The 13,765-nt window shown below is 37.9% G+C and overlaps 1 protein-coding gene across 1 annotated transcript; it reads right to left on the reverse strand.

Annotated features, from left to right (window-relative positions):
• Positions 1 to 1,706: 1,706 nt before the first annotated feature.
• Positions 1,707 to 13,544, reverse strand: LOC116253337 (uncharacterized protein At5g49945). Its single transcript, XM_031628117.2, has 3 exons — positions 12,444 to 13,544; positions 2,964 to 3,167; positions 1,707 to 2,838 (listed from the first exon to the last, which is right to left on the reverse strand). Exons 1-3 carry the CDS (start codon positions 13,446 to 13,448, stop codon positions 2,608 to 2,610), a joined length of 1,440 nt encoding a protein of 479 aa, XP_031483977.1. The 5' UTR covers positions 13,449 to 13,544; the 3' UTR covers positions 1,707 to 2,607.
• Between the last annotated feature and the right edge of the window lie 221 nt (positions 13,545 to 13,765).

The following is a 13,765-nucleotide window of genomic DNA, read 5'->3' on the forward strand; positions in this document are numbered from 1 at the left end:
CAGTGCTAGCAAAAGCACTTTGATACTGTCCTCACATTGGGTGGCGACAATTTGAGGTTTCTCTTTCGTACCAGACTATGCCTAACATGCCTTGCAGATGATGTTCCTTGGGAAATGTGTTATGAACCTGCCTATATGTATTTGGTAGTATCCAACATTATTGTATGCATGGTGGTATCATAATTTTGGCATAACAACAGTAGGAAAAAGTATATCACCAGTCCTAAAAAATGCATCGTATCTTGCAGTTTATAGGTTAGATCTCCCATGATAATCTAATCCTATCTTAAACTCCAGTTTATTGTTTTGGGAAATGAAGCCCCATGCCTTATGAGACAACAACATGAGAAACCTGAGGGTGCAGACCTGCTGGTTTTGGGCTTGGCTATGTTCTTCCTTAGAATCCTCCTGGAACTTGCCACATGATCTTCGCCTGCTGTGGTTGTTTTCCGTTGCTTTCCATGGGGTACATATGTTTTTTCCAAAAGTCATCCTTGGCAACTCGTTTTATTATACTGAATTCAATTCTGACCCGATCTCTAATGTATTTAGCTGTTCGAAGTTTGGTCCCTTTGCAACGCTGTAGTCTACTTGAGGCCACTTTGTATAGTGGTGTTAGTAAATTTGCAGGGATGAAAAATTACTACTGAGGTGAAGGCTTGTTTCTTTGGCCATGCTCTTGGTAGGGATTGAAACGTCGAATTAAAAGTGGTAAATGTTTTTGTACCTTTTCTTTGTTGCATTACACCTAATTAATCTTTATGTTGTTTAAAACATATCCAAGTAATTTTTATGTAGTAAAAAATGCACCGTTTGTTTGTTGTGGTCCAACACATAGCAAAAAGAAAGTTGGTAAGCACGAAGATGAATGTACTGAGGATATCGTAAGTATTTTAGCTTATTAACTTGTGTTGATGACAGCCCAAGTTACTTTCACAGGTTTTTTCCAAATCCATCCTTGGCTCATGGGCAATCCATCATTCCGTTTCTTCGACTTTGATTAATAGGTTAAGCATTTACTTGGCAATATGCTTTACGTTATTTTAAAGGTAATTGTATGCATATCGTTGACTCGTACTTTCATTCTGTGAAAGTTAGGAAAACAGTTATACATTTAACTACTAAAGGTTGAGGGCCCATCCCTCAGCAGGTTTTCACCGAACCACTAGGGCTAATTTGGAATTCTCAAGGAAATGGTAGAGAGGGATTGTAAATTAACAGTAAATCATAAATGAAATGGTCAATTTCCTCCAGCCTTGGATCAAATTTTGTTGTTGAGTGGGCACAGATCTCCATCTCTGTAACCGTTTCCGGCAAGAGAATTTTCAAAGAGCCAATCCATTTTCTCTACTCAAACAGAGATTGTTTTAAGAAACTAATTTTTGAGCCACAAAAATGGAACCGTGTTCAATGTTCTTTTTAGTGCTAGTGTTCTTTAGTTTATGAGTATACAAAAAACCATTTCCAGCAATTCTTTTCAGAACAGAACACATTTTCTCTTCTTCTTTTTTTGTGAAATTTAGGTGAATTCTTTAACATAATTATTCATTCATCTTTAAGAAATTTCATGTGAAGTTAGGTGGGCACCTAAATGCGCACACATACACACAGATATGTTGAACAAATGAAAATATAAATATTCTATCATTTTGTTGGCTTAGTGTTGGTACAGGCGCACCAGCAGATTATATAGTGACCATCCGATATGAAACCAATATGATTATATAACTTCCAGATCTAAATTGAACTGCTGCGTTTCAGGTTCAGCTAAAACCCCGAGACAAGGTTGGAATCAGATACGATATACAAATTCTGTCTACCGTGATCAAGCCCATATTCAGTTCGTTGGCATCCCTACGAGTAGGGCAGCAACGATGACAAGTTTGGAGAACCTCTAGGAGCAGGAGGAAATCCATGAAGTGATCCATTCATGCGCCGTAACAAGCACCTTTAGCAAAAGTTTGGTAAAAAGTCTTCAGATGACATTCTCTTGCTGCAAGGCTGAGGCAATAGACCCACGAGGTAGGTGTAGCAGGATGTATTGCGGCTAATCCCGAGCGCATACCAGCAGAACATTGGCCGGCCTCCATAGTATGATACTCGAGGTCCTCCCTGCCCATCTACCAAGTTCACAACAGCTGCATAATTCCATTTTATTCAGAGTACAGAAACTCATCAGTATGTGGTCACCATGCAGAAGATGTATCTTTGTTCATCTACATAATTCAGCATATCAACAGTCACAACAATCACAGAAGCCTGGATGCAGGCGCATGTGCACCCTGGCAGATGCATTCATGCACAGGCAAGTGAATGCAGAAAATAATATCTATCGTTCTTCTTTTTTGAATAAAAATTCAAGGTAGCTGAACTAAGGCCTCGATTGGAATTACAAAATGGAAACCAGAAACCTTTCTGCTATCCCTTACCTACTCCACACCATACTGCATGTGAAAAGAGGTCCGGAGGATGCATCCTTCTAGGATAAAAGACGGTTCAGAGACGGAAATCTACTATAACTATTGGGACCAAGTATTCCTGGTAAGAATATCCGTACAAAAAAAGCTTCCTGATGTGATTATATGTGAAACGAGAAAGTCAAGCAGGCTAGTGCACACGGGTCATCTTGACCTTTGGCATTGCTTTCTTCATTTGCCGAGCTCGTTCTTTCTCTTCTTTCTTACGAATTGCCTCAGCAGTGAGCTTAGATTCAGCTTCTTCCACCAACTTCCTACGTTCTGCTTTCTTTTTCTGTAATGCTTCCTGCCTAGCAATTTGCAGCTCTTTAAACAGTTCCTGAGCTAGCTTAGCTCGAGCAGTTTCTGCTTTAGAACGAGCCTTCAATGAAAAAGAAAATGAACTTATCAACACAAAGTATGAAATATTAAATGGAAGTATGACACAGATATTGCTCCTGGATGCTTAATTCATAATGGATAAAACGACAAATGATCATGACAGACCTGAGAACCCAGTTTGTAACGGCCAATTAAATCAATATAGTATGGCACGAGAAGAACCAATCTGGTCATGTCAGACATTTTGTTTGCTGGAGGAAGGGTGAACTTGAAAATCAACACCTTCCTTTGACTACCAGGATATTGGTCAGAGAAATGCAATGAAATGAAGCTTTTCCCAAACTTTTCAAATGCCTTTTCACCAAAAACCTGCACATGCCAAACATAAGATGCTGATAAACAGTATGAAGGATAGATTTGTATACAACAAGAAGGCAAATAAAAGGAAATTCAAGAGAAAAAGCTTGTGTAGCAAGAGCCAACATGCATAATAATAATACTCTTTCTCTATTGCGGACAGCTTATGGAGAAGGAACTAGTTTTCTTAGGGGAAAAAGGATTTAATGTCGACAATGTGCACTCCATGCTCAATCCTTGCAAAAACTTTGATTCTCCCACCTCTCTTCACCACCACTACACCCCATTGTTATCATTTGCTCTATCCTTGGACACATCATCATCATCATCGCCACCATTACTCATTAAGAGGTTTAGGTCACCCTGTTCTCGCCTAGAGACATAGAACACATCTCTGCCCCTGCCAGAGTTGTCGGTATACTCTCATCAGTACATTAGCAGCCAAATGAAGGGCTCCCATGGCTGTGCAACTTAGTAGGGTGAAACTGGTAGTGCCCTGATCAGCACTCCCATTTCTCTACTACTACTTCGGACAAATATCAGTAACCTACGGTCCAACAGTTGACAAATTGTTATGTGGACCTAGATATACATGTTCCAGCTTTCTTTGGCAAAAGAGAAGACCATTATTCTTCTAATAATTTTGAACCTTTTTATTTTGCATTAAATTATAATATTAAACTAAAAATCATTTATCCATCTCAGTTTCTAAATCCACATGTCTGTGCATGTCAGTAGCAATATGCAACCCAGATGGGACATGCAACGTGCCATTATCCTGGTTTATACTAAGAAGACTGTTACAACTCAATACAAGACAGCAGCACCATCACCCTTCCAACACCAAAACTGTCACCTGTCCACACCCATCCTCATCTTTCCCCTACTTATGTTTACCTTTTTTTTATTCAAGTCTCCCCCTTAACATACATCTTTTACAACATTTCTTCCTTATTTAGTAGGGTGAAACGGGTAGTGCCCTGATCGCCACTCCCATTTCTCTACTACTACTTCTGACAAATATCACTAACCTCCCGTCCAACAGTTGACAAATTGTTATGTGGAGCTAGATATACACGTTCCAGCTTTCTTTGGCAAAAGAGAAGACCATTATTCTTCTAATAATTTTGAACTTTTTTTTTTTTTGCATTAGATTATAATATTGAACTAAAAAACATTTTTCCATCTCAGTTTCTAAATCCACATGTCTGTGCATGTCAGTAGCGATATGCAACCCAGATGGCACATGCAACGTGCAATCATCCTGGTTTACACTGAGAAGACTGTTACAACTCAATACAAGACAGCATCACCATCACCCTTCCAACACCAAAACCGTCACCTGTCCACACCCAGCCTCATCATTCCCCTACTTATGTCTACCTTTTTTTTATTCAAGTCTCCCCCTTTACATACATCTTTTACATGCTTTCTTCCTTATTCTAGTAAAATCTGAAGCACATCTTTAGTAAATGAAAAGGAGACGGAAAGTGATAAGTCAAGTGAAGGTGGGAAATGGATGCCTACATTAGCACAGGTGTGAAGGAAATGCAGTGCGAAATGAAGTGACCTTTCAAAAAGAGAAGCAGGTCCTTTGATTACCATGATCCAAAAATCAATCATCTTATAAATAAAAATGAACTTTTCCTACTTTTGTTAACAATGAAAACATGCTCAGCATATGGCCTCACAGGCTGTCACATACAAGTCAATGTGCTCCTGATTCCAATATGAAATTAAAGGATGATGACATGTTGAAGGGGCATGTGAAAAAGTGAATAGTCATTCTTTGAGTACCAATGGATAAATCCTGCAAAAGGGTTATTCATGCTTTTGCCGCATTTCATCATGGTGTACTTTCATCGAACACTATCAAGCCTGCATTCCATAACTTGGCCTTTGTGACATCAGGAAATGGATCTTAGATGATGCCTGAACAACAGACCTAATTCTAGAGCAACTGAGAATGGCCCATTTTTCACATATCATTTTTTTTCATAAATAAGAAGAACCAATCTACTCTTTCCATTGAAGTATGTTAATTCAACTTCCACATGCCTTCTTTAATATTGGCTTGATAGAACCATATTGAGACTTCACATATAGTTCTTTTAGCTCCCCATGTAGAAATACAGCCTTGATGTCTAACTGATGCAATGACTAATCAAGATCTTATATCTTAAGTTACTAAAACTTTCTAAGTCATGTTTCACAGGATGTGCTTCATGTCTCACCATGCCACCACCAGATGGGAGTACAACTTAGGGGATCCATTCAGATCACTAAATTCTTGCCAAACAGATTCTTTTCACAAACTCCAACTACTAATATAAAAAACTTTCCGTTTTTTCCTGCGGGTTTTTTATGTCCTCACATTTAAAGCTGATATGACTTCCACAATATGCATTTTAGTTTCTAGTAATTGGTAAATAACGTCCTCCCATTTGGCACATCTTCCACCTCAACATAAGAGAAGAAGCTTCCGTTATAGTTGACTGGCTTTATCAACTTGTTCCTTGTCATAGTAATTCATTATTCCACCCGGGCTTTCTGCTTCCTTTGGGGATTCAACTTGTTTACATTCAGGCAACTCAAGCAAACCTTGTGCTCGTTACATGCAGTTCTACATGTCTTGCTTGCAGAGCTGCTTCGTCCAAGAATGAAGAGACTTGTGCCAATAAAAAACTCTGTTAGGACCAATCAAAAGAACCTCCCAAGATAGGATTCTTATCTACCTGGGGTGAATCTAAAAACCCAATCGGCAATTACCAAAAAGAAGGATTCCACTTTTAGATCACTTAAGTTAAAATAATGATTGGAGTAATACATGCTACATTCTAAAAAGGAGTTAGACAACTCTAATATATATAAAACATTAGTGACAACCCAACCTCAAAGCATTTCTATATCAACTACTGTAGCATCAAATTTTTTATCAACTACATGCTGCGAGTCAAAATTTGCCAATAAAAATAAGTTTGTGAACATACCGAAGTTATACAAATTTTCCACCAAAAAGGAAATGTGAAAAATTACACGTCCAGTTCGTGAGCCTGCCACTTTTTAAAGAAAATCTGAACTTCAATGTAACAAATTGACTGTAAAAACACATGATTATCATAGAAATATTAGAAATTATACATTTGTCAAAGAACTCTCACATTCTTGTCTAGTAAATGTAAAACATTCTTTTGGTGAATTGCATCCTCCAAATATATTTGAACAAACAACCCAAAGAAGATTAAGGTTCTTTCTTCATCATTCAACAAAATAAAACTGAAACTCTTCAGAATTGAATATGATATTCACCCAATGACATCGGAAATGGAAGTCATTGATCAATTCATTTGGAACTTGGAAACCAATTTGTCAACTTAGCCAGCACATGGAACTTTTTTTTATTCAAAATCTTATATGCACCACGAGTTGTAAGCAAGTAAGCATAAACTAGAATCCAACTTTTGTATCATTTGAAAAAAAGAAAAAAAATTCTCACATGGTTCCCTGTCAAGTATATGAACAAGAAAGTGGAAGATCTATCTGTTATTCCAAAAAAAAAAAATCATATAAAATTGTCAGCAATGTCTGCCATCCATTTACACCAGATTGACAGTGTATGCAGGTAGTACTCAATATAGATTAAATTCCTAAACTTAAAAAAAAGAGTAATAAGATGCACCTTTATCATCAACATGTAGGTATAGGCCCCCTCATTTAACAGAATTTATGAATTTATGTTTTTTCTTAAACTGACATGCCAGCTTAACATGTCTTCCAAAATGGCAAGTGGCAACCACAAGAGAAATTGCCACCTTTCAACAGAAAACCTACAATGGAAGGAGCTGAACTTTCTTAATTTAATTGAGTTTATGATTCCAAATGAGAACAATCTAGCTTGCAATATAAAGATTTATTATTTACAATTCAAGAGTCAACATCTATACTGAAACAATTCATGCAAGAAGTAAACCACTTTTGAAGCTCATTTGTAATACATAATTCTGCATCACATGGCCTCTTTTAAGGATAAAAACCAGACCCTTCAAATTCATGTTAAAAAGTGTTTCAAACAAAATGTGAACCGTCTAATGCATTTATAAACATTAAAAAAAAAAGTGATCTTAGTACTATCAGAATTTTGATATTATAAGAGTCATTCATATTTTTATTGTAAAAAAAAACATTATTTAAGTAAGAAAACGATTAACTTAATATATGTTTCTCACCAAATCACTGTTAAGATCATATCTATAAGGTTAGATTGCAAAAAAAAAAGTAATAATAATAATTAATTTTAATGGATCTCGTCTTTGTCCCATATGCAAGTTATATGGTTTTGATATACTTGATGTTGCCGGATGGTTAAAAATCTATTACTAAAAGCACGATAAACAATTGCTAAAAATACCACAAACCATTAATGCATCATAAGCCATCGGTAATGCCCATGTGACAACTGCTTTATAATAAAAAAAATTTAATATTTTGTCATCCTGCAAGAACTCTCTCTCTCTCTCGCTATATATATATATATATATATATGATTTGCAGATTTTTGTCCAGTTTGGACAGAGAAATCCTCAGGCCTCTCACAGGCACACCGCCTGGTACATTGGGCAGTGTGTGTATAAAAACTCACCAGTTGACAGGTTAATTCAGAATGAATTGCACGTCTCCTAGGCCAACCCAGTTTCTGGATTCAAAAATACCATAAACTTGGTAAAAGTGCCCACTACTTGGGCTCATCCAAGTTGCCAGTCATACTTCGACTCAGGTGAGTTTTCATAAGTTTTTTGGAAAAGGCCTACATGGTTACATTGCCGTGCAACTATATTCCGAAACAGGTAAGATTGGTGAGCTATGCAGCGGTCTGTAGAAGTGTTAAATAGATTTGATTGCTTTAAACAACATAATTGCTTAAATATGAAAAGAAGTGAGACCAAAGAAAAGCAAAAACAAAGGTTCACTTAAGCAGATTACCACTGGCAGATTCTTGAAAGCCATTAGAGAAAGGGAAGCACTTCAGAAAATTTTGAGGCTTGAAGAAAATATCACAAGGGAAAGCAAAATGGGTCACGATCCTCCCTGTCCATGGTAACAATGGTAACCTTCTTTTTTGTGTCAGATAAGAAATGTGATTGTATGTCAAAATGTATTCCATTGGTAGAATCATACATTGAAATAGTTTGCAACTATTAGTGGAACCTTCTTTCTAAAGTGTACGGCAGTTGGAATCTTTTTTTTTTTTCAGAGCGGATTGTCCTTCACAATTGTCTTTAGATGGCTCATTCTTTTTCAGAGCGGATTGTCCTTCACAATTGACTTTAGATGGCTCATTCTTCTTGTGCTGCCGAGTTTTTTGTTGCTTGTCAGCATATTATGGGCTTCCTTTTTATGATTCTAGCAAAATTCTTGGCAACAACCTTATATCAAGAACAAACCACTGTTTTGGGCAGACATTTACATTAAGCTCATCTTGGAAAAATGTTACTTTCAGTGGTCTAGACTCCTTTGGAACAAGTGAATGAGCAGCATTTATTTGGATTGCTGTGCCATTGTACTTGGGCAAACTTAATGGCCTATAGCATGGAGGCACGAGGTAAAAACTTTTCCTACTTGGTGATCTTTTGAAACTTTTTATACAGATAATCGTCCCCACCAGATCCTCTAAAAATTTCAAAAACTTTCTGGATACTTGATTTGCAAAGAGTTGCTAGCAGCAAATCAGAATGGTAACTCAAATTTGATTTTCAATGGCCCATGTCAAAATCACTAGCCCAAATTAGCTCCATCTATTGTCCATTATCCTTGATTTCTTGGTTCCATTTTTTGATACTGATATCACATAAACATGTTGGCTCCAAAGTCTCACTACTTCTGCTAATTTGACAGGGAAATGCATCTCCATCTATTGTTCACTATCCTTGATTTCTTGGTTCCGTTTTTTTTATATATTGAAACACATAAATACGTTGGATCCAAATTCTCACCACTTCTGCTAATTTACCAGGGAATGCATCATTTTCATGATTGGCAATCTACTGCGGATAATAAATACCTTGCATGCAAGAAGTAAGGACATTATGCCAATAAACGATCCAGTAAAGCCTCAAGATAAACTAACATGATGTTTAAGAATCTTTAAGTTATGATCGAGGTATAATTGAAAACAATGATATGGGTTCAAAAAATGTCGTCCTTGTCCACATGGAAAGATTTTCTAGTGAGAAGCAGTTAAGGAAGAAGGCTATTTATTTGATGCATTGTCAATCAAATCCATGTCAAAAGACAATGAAGGAGATGGCAGTCAGCTAATGATGGCATCAACAAGCAGATTATACAAAGAACACTCAGAGAACTCTCAAGGAGATACTGTATTCCAAGAAGGCAAGAAGAATTCTGCAATGTGTTTTCACACACCTCACTCTCACCTAAACCTTATGAAATACTATCAAACAACCAGAAATCAAGTCTTATGTCAAAAGAGAAAAATACCCTCTTTCTACTATTAATAATGAAATTGACAAGAAATCCTTAGCAGGTCAAAGAAGATAGGGCATCCAATTCAAATATCGGTCGGTAATAATAACTTTTCTTTGGATTTCCAACTGTTTTTATCTCAAGCTGAGAAGAAGGAAGGCTACTCTTTTCTCCAAGTTTAAAGTCACATAAAATGAATAGAGGCAAGAAATGGATAGATGCACATTGCAAAAATTTCGGACATGGAAAAGTTTTAATAGGCCAACAGAAAAGAATGTAGGCTCCAGATGATATAAAAATAAAACGTATAAAAATAAAACGTAGACCTCATGATAGAATTAAACCACACAAAGCAAGGTTGTAATACAAGGTTTTACTCAAGAGTATGGGAAGGATTCTGATGAAACATCGATCCTGTTATCAAGATGGAAACTAGTTGTATCATTTTATATTTGGCTATTGACAACAAAGAGGTGTTGCTAAACAAATAGAAGAATGGTTGGGGATGGACTCCTATACAAAAGAAAGTAGACAAATAGAAACATGCATAGAGATTATTGCTTATACAAACGCAAACCTGGCAGGAAATCCAGATGAAAAAGATAATTGCTGTCAAGTTATTACATATTCCTCAACCAGAATCTTGTATCCTAAAGTAATTGAGAACAAAAAGGTGTTGCTAGATCAAGTATAGAAGCAAAGTATAGGCCTATGGCTATTAAAACAGCTGATGCCACATGGGTTAGATATCTATTAATTGAGATGGAGAATCTATCTATGCCACAAGGGTTAAACATCTATTAATTGTGTTGGAGAATCTATCTTAAAGTCACTTTGTTGTAAGATAATAAAAGTGCCATAAATTTTTTTTTAAATTGATTCATCATAGTCACACAAAACACATTGGAATATATCAATACTACATCAAGCAGGAAGTTGAAGATAAAAAACACTGAGACTCACTACATTTGTACTGATAATCAAGCAGTTAGTTTATTCATAGAGTGTAAAGCATAGTTTCTTGTACCTAAAGAACAAGTTGTTCATGGTTTAAAACCATGTACAACTTGAGGAAGGCTATTAGGATGTCCTGGATCTTGATTTTATTCTGATCTAGCCCTACACGCAAGTTGTTGTATGGTAAGATTGTGGTCTTAGTAACAGAAGGTCATTGTCGTTCCAAAAAACAATTGAAAATCTGTATATAAGTAAATAGGATTAACAGACACCCTTCACTTTTGGCCTTTCGCACACATGCTTCAGGCATCTCTTAGTTCATGCCCTTGCACATAAGAACAAATATCTAGACACCAACCCATGCATTTCATTGCATTCTCCTAACGACGTCCATCCAACCAGTCTGGTTTTATTGTCTACGCAAAATCAATGCCTGCCTAACCCACGAACTTGTGACTCTTTTTCTTCCTTTCCCAAGATCTTTTTCCAAACATAGATTGTGATGACTAGTCCTCGTAAATCTAATGCATTCCTCCCAAAAAGAAGTTACGCAAATAAAGAAAATTACAGGTTCAAACATTTCCATCGACCTCTACTATGAACAGAGAAAGGATGATATACAAATTCGCATTGAATATGCCTGTACAAAGTGGCACAAATACAACCTACAAAAAATTTGCTCAAATTAACAACACATGTGATGCATAACAGCATAATGATAGGCACTATAACCTTGGATGAGTTACATCCTGTACTATCTGCAAAGCCTGTTCGGTATTTCAGATAGACAACAACCAATAGTTTATATAAAGAATCTCGACTCCATTCCAAAGAATTCAAAACAAAAAGAATTAAAAGAAAGAAAAAAAAAATTGATCTTAGAAATAATGACCATGAGGTAGAAATTGGAGAAGAAGTAAAAAAAAAATGGAACCAATAAAGCCTTAAATTTACTACCAGGATCAAATATTGGTCAAATGTCAACATTCAAAAGAGTAACAACAAAGTTAAGCAGCTATTGCATTGAAAGACCCCTTCAGTTATGGTACAAGGATTCATCAACATCTCATACTTCCTCAGCATATAATATTTCTTCTACCGAGTAAGCCCGTTATCTATTCAGCTGCGGATAGTGATAGAGAATAAATAACCACCCAGGCCCAAGAGGTAGAGAAAAACGGTCTGATCAGAAGATCAAACCCAATATTCCAGTAATTGTCCATCGCGAGAGATCATGCTTAAGTCAAAAGAGGCAAAGCCATTATTGTGTAACAATAGATATTAAATGGCCTTCATCGAACAAAATAATTCTCATCCAAAAAGAAGCTAAATGAAAAGTATTGTGAAAGTTAGGTTGTAAACACGAAAACAACATTTTCTATCCAAATGGGCTACAAGAGCAGCTTCCCTGTCCCGCAAAATAAAATATCATGCTGTTTACATTTCATCATCAAACACATTATTGATACCAACAAAAAGACGGAGGGGGAGCCAGAAATAGGGAGGACCAATCATGTTAGAAAAATTTCTGGGGGCAGGGCTTGATAGAAACTATGATAAGTCAAACATAGTCCTGCCAGTTTTATTCCTCCATGTTCCTTGTCATGAAAATCCCATGAATTCTTATTTCTTCGGTAAGGAACGCATACAGTACCGAATTCTACTGATCCTGTATCACCAAGATGAAGCATTTGACGCCATAAAGGGAGAATAAAGAGATTATTTTTTCCAACAGATGCAAATCTAAACGCGTATACAGGAGAATCAAGGGGAGGAAGAAGAACAAATAAAGGACCCTCAAAGGTATAGAGTAAAGTTTTATCTACTTGATATTGATCAGACAAAGTATACCTGATCAAGCACAGCATCGTTGATCAGATCCGAAGCGACCTCCCTCGATTCCGATATGACAGTCAAATCATCGGGCACCCACTTCCTGTTGGCCGGCGGAGAAAGCAAGGTGGCGAACCTCTGCAGATCTTTGCTCTCCTTATGCATCACCTTCGCCACCTTCTTCTTCGCCAACGCGAACACCACCTGATCCATGCTGTCGTCGTTCATGAAGACCTCGAAGGTGATCTGGTCCTTGCAAGGAACGACCAAATTGTAGAGCCTCGAGATGAGGTCGTGCCGGCTTTGCAACTCCATGGTGGCCAACAGGCTCTGGCAGAACCTCCTCCCGCTCGCGTAGAATTTGAAAACGTTCTGCCCTTCCTTGAGAAGCAGAGGGGTGTCCTTGCCATCGCCGGTGCCCAGAAGGCTGAAATTCTTCTCGAAGATGGAATCCTTGGTAGCGAAATGCGCCGCCCACGCTAACGCTATGTTCTCGTTCTCCCGCTTCCCGGTGAAGTAATTCACGGCAAAGGCGATTAGGAAGCTGACGCAGATCATCTCCACATGGTACGAGGATCTTCTAGTGCTGGAAGGAGCAACAGGGGAGTCGTCGGCCGTCTGATTTTTCAGGGTTTCTTCCGGTTGGGGCTCTTCCTCCTTGGTGGGTTGGTTGTGCATGGGAATTCCCTCGAATTCGTCCTCATCCCAGTACTCGAACGTTGACGCAACCGAAGATGGTGGCGGCGGCGTTTGCTGCTGCTCTCCCTCTTGAGTCTGGTCGGCTGTTTCTGCCGATTCAGGAGGTTGGAAATCTGATGAATGGGTGATGGGGGGGTGTGAAGTCGAGCGGAAAGTGATGGTTTCATCGAGTTCTTCCGTCTCCTCGATCGGTTCCTCTTCGTCACCGAAACCTTCGAATTGGGGGGAAGCGATGCAGGCAGAGAAGAGCTTCGTCGAAAGGAGGGCGATCAGAGAGAAGAGGACGAGAGAGCGGCAGAGTTGGGTTCGCCCACCGCTGGCCATTGTCTGGAAGGGAACCAACAAACCCCGAACGTTCTCTCCCTCCCCACCTCTACTTCTACAATACAGAGAGAGAGAAGGGTGAGCCCAAGGGAGGCCAGATTCCGAAGTAGGTGAGCAGAATTAGCGGGCTCGCACACAGGCCTAGTGATTTTTTTTTTTTTTTTTGTTAATTCTGTGTTGAAGGTTCAATCCATAGATGAAGTTTTACCATGTTTACGCACACATATTCGCAAATCACGTTGTTTTTTTCACTATATCAAAGCATTAATCCAACAATAATGTGTTAAATGATTGAATTTACTGTTGCAGTAAATAAG

The sequence above is a fragment of the Nymphaea colorata genome, chromosome 1 (genome assembly GCF_008831285.2).
Source record: "Nymphaea colorata isolate Beijing-Zhang1983 chromosome 1, ASM883128v2, whole genome shotgun sequence".
In the NCBI taxonomy this organism is placed as follows: Eukaryota; Viridiplantae; Streptophyta; class Magnoliopsida; order Nymphaeales; family Nymphaeaceae; genus Nymphaea; species Nymphaea colorata.